Source organism: Homalodisca vitripennis, unplaced genomic scaffold (genome assembly GCF_021130785.1).
Source record: "Homalodisca vitripennis isolate AUS2020 unplaced genomic scaffold, UT_GWSS_2.1 ScUCBcl_2492;HRSCAF=7318, whole genome shotgun sequence".
Classification (NCBI taxonomy): domain Eukaryota; kingdom Metazoa; phylum Arthropoda; class Insecta; order Hemiptera; family Cicadellidae; genus Homalodisca; species Homalodisca vitripennis.
The window spans coordinates 1-12,498 of NW_025778619.1; the positions used below are offsets into that span (position 1 = coordinate 1).

General features: G+C 33.9%; 1 protein-coding gene across 1 annotated transcript; it reads left to right on the top strand.

The window, feature by feature from the left end:
- Nucleotides 1-1,929: 1,929 nt before the first annotated feature.
- On the top strand, nucleotides 1,930-10,761 carry LOC124372086 (RB1-inducible coiled-coil protein 1-like; the record flags this gene model as incomplete). The annotated part of the gene is made up of 7 exons (XM_046830453.1): nucleotides 1,930-2,114; nucleotides 3,154-3,340; nucleotides 4,529-4,708; nucleotides 5,499-5,648; nucleotides 7,105-7,218; nucleotides 8,600-8,794; nucleotides 10,391-10,761. Coding segments are annotated over 7 exons (1,269 nt in total), but the record flags the coding sequence as incomplete, so codon positions are not given.
- Between the last annotated feature and the right edge of the window lie 1,737 nt (nucleotides 10,762-12,498).

Genomic DNA, 12,498 nt, shown 5'->3' on the forward strand with positions numbered 1-12,498 from the left:
TTGTAGTTCACCGAAGAAACTGTCTCCAACATACAGACGCCTCTTACAAAGTTGATGGTCAGCTTTGGGGACAAAACATGAGGACTATCCAAGGCCTTCCAGAGAGGTTTTCTGGTCTTGAACAAACTCCCTCAATAAACTCTCTTGTCTTGTGAAGGAACAGGGAGGACCTCGCAGAGGTAAGCTCTAATTGAGATGTCATGGAGAAATGAAATTTTTAAAATAAGAAACCAATATTCAAGTAACAAAAATCGTCACTCTTTTTTTTGTGAATTGAAATAAAATAGTGCCAGAATGTGAGACACATTTTTAAGTTTAAAATGGAATCAGTTTTTTTCTTTTTTTTTTTAAAAAGGACAATACCTATTTATTCTTTACATAATATTCAGTCAAAGACATTCTTTGAGGACAAGTACAAACTATCTAGTTCCGAAAACGAAAACGTAAAACTACTAAACTAAACTAAATCGAAACGTAGTGTTACTGAATTTATTGTGTCACTGAACGATGGCAAATGTCCGGAAAAATCCTGTTTCCTTCATAGTTCCTTCAAATAGCCATCAATGAGCCATTGCAATGAGTTTATGAAATCTGTGGAAACAGTAATACAACAGATTGTTTTAATATTCCAGTTACCATTACTCTTTACAAAAAAACACTGTAGCTGCTCAAGTTTGATTATTTGAAACAGTTGCAAGAAGAACTTTTACTTTTTTATCAAACGGTTTTGGAACTGTTGTAGCTGTGGAGCATTGCCTGTTCCAATTACAATGACTAATATATAAAGCAAGCTGGTTCTTAGGGATTGAACAGAACAGTTGATTTTTAATAACAGATGATTTTTTTAAGAAAGGAAAAAAAACAGTAAAAACCAGCTATTAAAATTCAAATCTTTTATCAATTGTTTTTGTAGTAACGAGCCCGAAGTATTTAAAAAATACCATTAACAAAACTTATTACGTGGCTGCTGATAATTATGCTCATGGATATCATTAGTTGTTCATATGTGCTTTTTATCCTAACTGTTGGATCTCACAGTTCGAGTAGACATCACATGTAGACTGCATATATGTGTAATCTCAACTCGGTATCGCTGACTTCTGTACTTTCTTTAAAGCTCATAAGGTCCACACATGCCTTACTGCACCAGTATCACTGCTAAAACATGAAAGAGCCCAGGTTTAGACCTACCGTGTCGTAGTTTTACTTCTTTTTACGGCTTTTGTTTACGGCTGAATGTATACCCCCAATACTACAACTAATGGAACATTATAATCCAACTTAGCAGTATGCAGTGACACACTGGATTGGTTAGGAATATTCTCCAAAAATAACGGGTTGGAGAATGATTCCCATGAGATATCTTTCAATGAACCCATGAACCACTGGCCTTTGCGAGATTCTTACCAAACAGAATAAGGGAGAGAGTCGATACATTACAAGGTCTATGGTACTGATGAAAAGTACTACAGTCACAAATAGGATTTGAACCTGTCCTGCCTCTAACTCAGTCCCAAAGTCCGGCATCTTAGACCGCTCGACTATTGGCACTCCCAAGCAGTGGCGGGTTAAAGCGTGACAGATCATGCCACGAAGAAAATGGGGGCACGATTATGTGGACCATATGAGCTGTTATTTCCAGTTTATGAATAAATATCAACTGAGAAAGAAGCACCTGACTGTCAGATTGCAGGTCTTATTGATGGCTAAGGGTTAAAGATGATTCATTACCATTTCAGATACATACTGATAGCTGAAAAGCTTTGTTTTGTTTTATTGATCTTAATGCTGCTTACCATATCAGAATCCTACATTCCTGAAGTGAGCTGAACGTAATCAAAATTTAATTCAATACTCACCAATGGAGAAATTAGTATTTTAATTTAGTTCAATAACAAAAGCGTTTGTAATATCCCGATCTGTCCACAGGCTATGGATATGAATTCCCGAAAAGCCAACATGCTGGGAGACACATCCATTCTGCCAGACCTGTGCATGAGTCACCGGCGCCAGTTAATTATAATGCAGAGAAACCATGGGAAAATCATGGAGATTAACTGGCGCGTGGATCATGCAAAGAGGGAGATGATCAAGATCCTGAATGGACGTTTGAAGTGAGTATTGCTTAGTAGAGACCTCTGTGATTTAAAATGTCTTATCAGACAGGCTACACTACTATGGTAGTTTGATACATAAAAATGTGATTCTATTATTATCTTTACTGTAAGAAAGAAAGTAGTTAGGTAGTTTTTAATTAGTTTAGTTTTAAACTTTATACAGCTCTCCTCACTTTTAATATCTTTTAGTTATACTGTTAAACAACGTAATTCTAATACAACCAGTCTTTTCTTAAAATATTCTTGATTATGTTGATAAAAAAATAATGTTATGTCTAGTTTTACTTTAATTATAAATGATACTAACCTACTGCAATAAAATCACAACCATTAGTTGTATGATAGGTTTAATCTAATCAAATTTTTGTTCAGTACGGTAATATCAAAGATTTAGAATAATAACAAGTGAGCCAAAGGGGTTAGAGTTCAAAACATTTCAATTCCTATATTATCTTGAAACAATTTTACTATGTTGTACTCTGTAATTAAATATAAGTTTCTGATAATGCAACATTCATCAATTCTAAGATTGATTTTACACAACCAATAAACTAAAAATAGAATTAGATAATAAGTTTAAGAATTACATTTATTAATTTTTAATAGTAAAAAGGTTTTACAATTGTGAAAAGCTTTACAAATTCATTTTTCAAAAGCTCTCTTTGTATAATATAGATAATGTGTTGGACCATATGCACAAATTACAAGGACTCAATCCAGGATACCTGGAATATATTATCTTCACTCATATTTAACCTGTAAAAGTTTTCCATCTTTAAGTGGTAGAAGAAATCTGTAACATTACATTTAAAGATACGTAATCAGGTGGATAACTAACCTAACACTTAGCTAAAATCTTGGTTAAAATAAACAAATCATATCAGTGTTTTCTGACTGATGCATATTACAACGTTGTATATGAAGGTATAATGCTGCAATAATATAAACTATTATTTCTTGAGTGTTTAGAAAATAACAGATGTTTTGTTTCCTTACTCTTAGTATTCTATCCTAATTTCATTGATGATATTGACAGATGGACATACAGTGTTCAGTGCCAGATGGCAGCATTATTAGAACACACTCACATGAGTTCCTCCGGGTTGGCGACACTGAAGGAAAAGCTAAACTTAGTTCAGCAGATCCACACTGTCCCTAGGCTCTATTTCACAGCTGTGGAAGAAGTCGTACGCAGGAGAAAATTCTCTTGTACATTTCTTAAGGTATGCCCAACCACATAGGCTACTGTTTAAAAATTTCATCTAGGAAGTGTGATTCTGAGAAGCAAATTAATTGCTTCGGGAAACATACATCTCTTAAGTTTTAGCTTATATAGATCACCATTAATTTTTCACCAACACAAAATACGTTTAATATTACGCCTCATCATAAAATGTGAAAGTAGACAATGCCTTCTTGCTTTTTTTTTATTGCACATTTCTATTTTTAAAACTAACAATGATTGAAAAAGTTGAATTTTTATGGATTAGCCTAAATTTCTTATAAACAAATTAAACAGTATCAGAGTTTACTTTATGTGGGTAGTTCCTGCACAGGTGATTAATGATATTGTCTGAACTTCCCTTGACAGATTTGATTAAAAAAAGTCAAAATGCAAACAATATTTTAGTTATATAATTTTATAATTAATTAGTAGTATAGTTTTGAAATAAAGAAATATACACAGTCCAATTGGCCTATTTTGTATGCAACATCTACCTAACTTTTCGCACCCATAGGCAAATTCAATGTGATATCGCTTACTAGGTCATTCCGACGCAAAGGTGGACTCAGCCCGACTCGCTGTGATACATGTCATTTTTAATCATGCCTGATGTATCTAATTTTATATATTTATGGACCGAGTCAGACTGGACTGGAATGACTGAGTTAGCAATGTCAGACTGCTATGAATCCTAAAAGGCTAGTATTATTCATTTACACTGAGACTACACAAACTACTGTTCCTTGTTTATAGTTTGTTATTAACGATGGAAGCTTTGAAAGGATAGCAGGATTTCAGACATTTGCCATTGTTATAGGTTATAAAAGGTATATAGGTTATAACGTTGTGTTATATCTTTTATAACCTATAACAAAGGCAAATGTCCGAAATCCTGTTATCCTTTCAAACTACTGTGTAATAAACTCTATATACTGAATGGAACACTACTTCTTAAAATTTATTTACTGCGGATGTTTCATAATATTAGCTTATATGTAATTTTAATGTGACTATAAGCGAATTTGACCATTGAGTATTTTATTAATAGTCTTAAACTTTCAGAGCACAGTAAGCAATTTAAACAGTAAACAAAGTAATATTATCTGATAATTACTTAGTCATAAGTATCTAATAGGGCCATTACTTGGATGAAAAAGGTTTTAAATTGCTATTTTCAATATTCCAGTGGGCCAATGGAATCTCTAGTCAACTAAGCTCAATTCATGCAGCTGAAGTTGACAAACGTGAGCTCTTCCAGGCCCTATTTAAAGACCACATTTTGAGCAGTCTCTTTCCTGGACTACAAGACTTTCCTCCACCTTTTGCAACCCAGGCTCCAGAGCCATTTGATACCAAACTACCCAAGGTATGTCTAACAAATAATTTACATTGTGTATTGTAGAAGTTGGGAAAACTAAAGATTTCAGTTGTAAACACTGAGACTGAAGTGTGAGTCATCAAATTACAGAATTGTAATGGCTTTTTTACTAGACGAGGTATTGAGAATTATATTTACAAAAAAAAGTAAATACAAATTTATTCATTTATATAAACTGATTTAAAATGTGATTTTAATCCTTTCAAAGCTCTGAAGATTTACTTAAGATAAGTCGAGACATTAATATAGTTTACTTGCCTCAAAATCAAGATTAAAATTCAGAGACATTGACCTTTTCCTTCTTAAAACTTTGAACGTAAGCCATAAATTATAGACACATTGTGGTTTTGTCTTATGTTTATCATATCTAAAGTGATTTAAGTACATTTAAAAGAAATATTCTTTTGCAAGCATACAAGAAAGTGTTTAATGAATGGTTACATTTTAAATTTATTATTTGGTCTTCTTATACAATTTCAAACTATCTAAATTTATGGCAGGAACAAAAATGGATATATGAATAGTAAGAACAGAAATATGTACCTAAATTTATGTTTTTGATTTCTGAACAAATTAAAAAGAAGTAAAATAGCCAGATATTTTTACTCAATTCATGCAGGGATATATTTTATCTAAAAAAATCTTGTGTTGAGATTGAAATGTAAATAGGCTTATAAAATTGTTTTCCAAATTTTAAATATTGCAAACCTAAATATAAGGTTTTACTCAGTTTGTTTCTTTTCAGTCCAGTTAATTCCAGCTCTCGTTCTTTTTTCAGCTGGAATTAGACAATGTAAAGATGCTAAATGAAGATATGATCCCAGATTTTTCCACACCAGTTTCTTTGCCTGATTTTAAAGCCCTTTCTCAGTTCTTTCAGTCAAACTGTATTATAAGCCCAAAGAAACCAAAGGAGGAGGAATGCTTGGTGAGTTATTTAATGTTGTTGTATTTTCACAAGGTTACCATTACTAAATTCATATTTTACTATTATTTTGGATCAAAGTACCAAACTTATGTTCCAAATTAGTTTGTCATTATGTTAATATCAAAATAACTTTGATCTGATAACAGATTAAGACTAATAAATGTGAACCATAAATTGATGAAAAAAATGCCAGACAATGACTAATTGGCTGAGTATCAGCAGTGTTGGGCTGGAAAGTTTCATTTCTGTTTGTCTGTCTGTCCCACAATATCTTGATAATGAGCTGACCTCTAGACATTGCATAAGGCTTTGTTTCTATATTGGCAACGTCAAATTAAATGATGGTGCATGTCACCATATGATTTGGCTGAGCATTAGCGGACATTTTTATATCGTCCCTACGGTTATCCCTAGTGATAAGAAAAACTATGGAATGAATAAATTTGTAAATAAGCACTGACATTTTAACATGTAACACATATGGCCTTATGAAGTGAGTTATAGACTTGAAATCTTTTGTGCAATCTCAGCAAAACTGGTTATGTGACAAAAGGTAACTATAAATAGATTGGGTTGCAAAATCGGTGGATATTCAAACCAGTACAAGCAAGCTGAGGATGGCATTTGCTCAGTCCATGTACAGTGAGTGGTAAAATGATCTGTCAGTTTTCACCGCTGATCTGTGTGGTGAGTTGGTGATAAGGATAGACGTGTTCTAGTGCCCAGTCGTGGATATTTTTAGTAGCCATGGAACAATAGTCAGTTTACCCCTGCACATTTGTTGTCGAGACACTTGTTTTAAGGTGGTGATTCCTGCGTTGCTGTTCAGCAGCAATTCTGTATACATTTTAATATGGCTTGAAGAGGCAGAGTCCCTACTCGTAAGACAAATATTACGTTTTGATCCACCTATATAAAATGGCTGGTCCAGCAGCTAAAGCTTCATGATTACACAATGCAGAGGGGCTTACACAAACAAACCCCGTACACTGGACAAATTGAAAGTGGCCATTAGCCAAGACGTCTCAAACATTTCTCCTGCAAAGTTAGAGAAGGTGTTTGATAGCTCCAGTGCAAGACTGGAAGAGTGCATGATCAAAGAATATGATGTCATCTTCAGATATTAAACTGATCAATTTGGTTGGTTTGGTGTAATTTTCATTAGCTTCCATGAACCCTCTTCTTTAATAAGCAATCAAATATCTTGTATCACTTTTAGTTCTTGTGTTATTTTAATTTTAAAACCATCAGGTCTTTTGGCCATTCTCTTTATATACTGTAGAGAGCATGAGTCTAGTGTGGCCTAACTTAGATGTGCCATCGGTGTATAAAACACAATGAGCACAGCTATCAATTGAACACTGTCATTTAAAAGCAATAAGTACCAATGAATAGCTTTTTTGTGAGAGAATCTGTGTGAAAAACAATTCCTTAATTAGAGTGTTTATGATTGCAGTTGGAAGAAGAGAGAGCAATAGAACAACCCTTGGAGAGCCAACCCTCTGGACCTGAACTGGAATTAATAAACTCGCTAGAGTATACCGAGAATAGAGTAGATTGCAAGGAAGATGTAAGTATTACTGGAATTGTTAAGCATGGCTGGGGTGTACCTTAAATGTCAGGATAGCAAATAATGGGCAACTTAAGTGCTTGAGTTTTTGAATATATGTTTATTGATCCAAAACATCTAAATAATAATTGTACATTGAACACAAGTTGTTCTTACAAAGCTGATTAAATACTGGAGACTACCAGACATACTAAAGAGCTGAGGGCTAGCGTGACTTACCCAGCACCATGGACAATAGGGCCAACAAAGACATGGCAGCACGGAGAATGACACCGGGCAGAACTCGTACAGGACTGGGCCCTGACTTGACTGCGCTGATGCGAGACTGAGATGACGATACAAGAGATGAGCAGACAAGAGCTACTAATTTTGGGTCTATATACTGAGGTGGTGGTTCCCTCTCCAGAGGAGGTGGAGCCTCCCCTACCGTGCCGTACCCCAGGGTTTCTGAGCCCTGATTGGCCAGTAGATATTTTGGGTCTACACGTGTGACCTCCAAGAACGGAACTGGTTTCCCACAGCCGGGCCATTAGTGGTGAGCCGACATCCCGGACATTGGTTTTTCGAATGTTATTTTAAGCTGCGTGTGGCCTTTCCTCATGTGGTGTCGTCCTCCCTGGGAATCTTGGCTACATGAGTGTTTTTAAGTTGTTGCCTAATTCAAGATAATCCTGTCTGCATTCCCAGACGCTCTTTAATACCCTGGGAAGGAATGTTAAGAGGGCCACTGTCCTAAAAGCCTCTCAGATATCTGTCTACTTTCCTAACTGACTTCCAATTTGGAGTAGAATGATTCATAACATTACTAAACAATTGTAAGGGATTGTGTTTATAGGGAGTTAATGGAAATTTACAATACGCAGTTGAGTTGTTTGAAATACAGTGCCAAATTTACACACCCTGTAGGTGGAACTTCCTAGGGGTGAAATAAACTTTGAATTGCAAGAAAATAAACTGTTGAAACAAATACTAAAAAAAAAAACGAGAACACTGCAAAAAAAATCTAAAAAAACTCTCAGTGAAAAACGTTCTGTGTTATATTTAATAAACACTACAATTTGGTAGTATTTTTATAGGCAGCCACTAAAGTGTGAAATAGCCATAATGTGGAATTCTTGTTTAAAAGAACACTGCTAGGGTCTAAATCTAGTTTTTCAGTTTACAGCTGTCATGCATTACATAACTGTGCAGCTATTATTAATGTGCAAGGGCTTGACAGTCAAGAGAAACTTAAAAATATGTTTTACCGTCTTGGTATTAGTGTTATTTTTGGAAACTGAAAAATGGGTAATTTAGAAATGTACTTTAATTTAAGTTTTACAAAGATGCTAGGAAAAATTAGAAGTACATGTTTAAAAATAATGTTGTTTTACTGTTGAAGCAGGAAGTGAGTCAGCTGCACCAGACGAAGGAGCAAGTACAGAAATTCATAGCCACCGTGAGGAATGATCTTGGTTCGTTGAAGGAATGCCTTCACAGTGAGCACAATCACGTCCACAGCCTACTGCAGCAGTTGACCAGTGCATACCGCAGTGAGGCGGACATCAAGGATCAACATATCTATGAGCTGAGACAGGTGTGTACCTCATTGTATGGGATTGATTCAAGTTAAATGTATTTTTAAATTTTGTCCTCCTCCTAAGTACATAGCCTAGGCAAAATGTTATGACGATGTCAAAAATTGAATCTAGCAGATATATCTGTCTAATTTGAACATATTTTAATTACAAAAATGTTTTTCGTCTAAATATCCTATACATACTCGTATGTTTATAATCATCAGTTTTTGCCTCCTAAAATGTTTAAGAAAGGATAAATTTTTATGGATAACAAAAAAAAGTATGTTAACCTCCCAGATTGCTGCTTCTCAAGTATTAATAATATTATTGTAGATAGTAGAACAGTAGCAAAAAGTATTTTTTTTTAAATATTTATGCTGTTATGTGTTGTGTGTGTATTTATGTGTTTTTTATTTTTAAAACTTTGCACTGTAACAGAAACTATGTATAATTTAGCTTAATTACATTTAAAACATGTAAACCAATATTTAAAACTTTTATTTTTATGAGGCCTTTAATAGCAAAGCTATATTTGTCAGACACATCACAAAAGTAAATACAAAAAGTAAATTTGATTTTGAATACTAGTTAAACATGTGTTGGCATAGTGTGTAAACCACTGTATCAATACTGGACACACTATATCAAAGGAAAACCTAAAATTATTAATGATTATAAAACCAATATGATACCAGTAATGATTTAATTTTATTTACACAAATGAAAAATTAATTTTAAAATCACATATGTTTAACTATTTAAAAAAATCAAATTTACTTTTGTATTTACTTTTGTGATGTGTCTGACAAAGATAGTCTTGCTATCAAAAGGCCTCACGAAAATAAAAGTTTTAAAAATTGGTTTATGTGTTTTAAGTGTAATTAAGTCAACAGTAGCCAATACAAGCTCCATCTTCAACATCTGTATAACTCCTTCAATGTTTCTTGTGGACAAAAGGTTTACACATATAATCTAAGTTCAGCCTTTATTATTTGCAGATTCCTAAGCTCAAATTTTGTATAAAAGTAGTTCAACTTAGATTTTGTGTAATATTATGTTTCTCACAGTTATAACTTAGCATTTGAAATACTACACTATAACGCATTATAGTTTGAATCGATCTTACTAGTTATTTAATGTTGACGTTTTGTTGTTATTGCTGTGCTAAAAATCCCATGCTGATAAAATTGTTAGTAAATTACCCAATACAACTGTGTGTTTGTCTAAAAGTGCCAAAACACAATTTCTGTTTCTAACGTAAACTTTCTACAAAATGTATATTGTACAATTTCTGTTAGATAAGTATTATTAGGGGCTCAATTTTCAGTTCTTTTAATATTTTGCCGTAAATTACATTTTCATGGGACACCGGAGGAATACATGGACGAGTTATAGTAAAAAGGTTGATGCTGAAATTGAAGGCAAAGATTAGGGAGAGAATGTTGAACGTGAAATATAGAAAATGCTATTACTAATGTGATTGTGGCCTGTCAAGACGAGAAGATAGGAGAGTTGCGGAAGCAACTGGCATGGAATCTGGAGGCAGAAGCAAGGACAATGGAGCTGAGAGTGGAGTTGAAATTAAGACAATGTACTAAATGTGATTGTAACAGGAGGTGGCCTGTCAAGAAGCGGAAATTGAAGACTTGCGGAAACAACTGGCAAGGAGTCTGGAGGCAGAAAAAAGGGAGAGGGAAGAGAGACAGCAGGAGGAGGCCGCAAGGAACCAGGCAGTGAGTGAGGTCAAGAGACAGCTGATCCAGGATCACGATCGAGAGATGGCAGCTGCTCGCACTCGCTTCCGCCTTGTGGCCACAGCCACATCGATGACCGCAGCTATATTAAGTTCATTTTGGAGTGGATGGGTGTAAGTGTCAATTAATTATCTAAACACAAAAAACTGTTGCTTAAAAAGTATCGACAATGTCAAGAAAATTCAATTCCTTTGCCTTTGGTTGACAAGATGCCCAGTAATATGAAAAAGCTCATTTGTGTAGTGTTTTATTTGAAGAGGAACAAGAGAAGTAACCTTCCTCTTAATTTTGTAAAGATAAACCTGCTTTACTTAACCTATACAACTACTCAAGTTCTATACTAACACCTGTTAGCTGTTTTTTAATAGAATGGTAACCTACCCATCATAGCAGTAAAAACTGTGTTTAGCTCTTTTCACATAAATATACTGTATAAAATATCTAAACATACATTTATTTGTATTAAATTAAATTTACATTTTTCCTAATTCTGTAAAAAGTTTTACTGTATAAGTATGAGAACAATTTTTATGATGTGATGACTGCGCTTTCACAAATATATATTTTTCTTCTTGTAATAAATAAATTTAAAGTATGCAACATTTTCAATTGAGACCAGTTTTGTAACAATGTCAATAAAAGTATTAGTTATAACCTAGAATCAATTCTGTAGTGCAATATGGAATGAAAGAATTATGCAACAATGGGTGGGTGGGGAGGGGGGTGATACAAGAAACATATTGTGCTGAAGTGTGCAGAACTTACTAAGTGAAACAAATAATCTGAGCACAAAGACATAACCCTAAGGATTTTGATCATGTGTGTCTAAACAGAGTTAAATTTGACATAAAAAGACTGAACTTGATTGATTCCAAGGTTTGCTTTATAATAACTCAACAAACTTTGTCAATTTGGAATTTGAACTCACCAACTATGTTATTGAACACATCTACCTTCTGCCTTAAAAGTCTTAAGGCTTTAAAAAACTAAAAATTATAGTGTTGGATTGTGTTACATCTGGGGACAAAAAAAAACTATTGATGGACACAAGTTGCTTCTAGGAACAAACAACTGGATCTTATTTAAAAGAACGTAACTGTCTATTGAACCATGAATAATTTTTTTACGTTCCTTCAACATTTTTTGTTCCTTCTGGATGTAAGTGTATCCAATGAAAAAAATCTTCTAAGAATCGCTGTTGAAAGGTCTTGGTCACAAGGAAAATTAAATTGTTTGTAATATAAACATCGAAGGAATTTGTTTTGGACTTTGTTATAGTGCTGAAATACTGAAGTATAGAATATAACTAGAGTTTTATGTTGCATATTAGTCACAGATATGTTTTTGTGCAGTTCAGGAGATTGAGACTGAACTGGTAAAGACTGCCAAGGACTTGGCAGAGGAAAGGCAGCGCTGGCAGAGCAAGCTGGACCTTGCTCCTGAGATACAGGATGCTGAGAAGCAGGTGAGTAACAATGATGATATGGGCATATGTTGGGGTGAAGGGGGCTCAGGGGGTTCAAGCCCTCCCGAAATTTTGAGACAAACATTAAAAGTTGTTTGTTTTAAGCTAGAATACATTTATGAGGTCTTAACCCTTTGGGGACGCATTAAAAAGTGCCTATTTCTCTATTTGGTTGTATTTAAATGTTCAGTTAAAGTACAGTGTTATATGTTTTAAACTAACACTTTTAATTTTTTTTTTAAATAGAGTTATGCATGACTTTTGTTTACGATTAGGATTTAAATGTAGAGTAAAACAAGGTATAACACAATGATTTTTGTTACACCATCATATTTTTACTTTATAATTTAATACTTAAAACAATTATTTTGTCGTTGTTTTAAAACCAAACCCCAAGTTTAATGTATATTTTAAAACTGTTGGTGCATCAAATCACATTATTGTTTTAGAATCATGAACGTATTATACTGAACATATTTATGAACGTTCAGTATAACGTTGA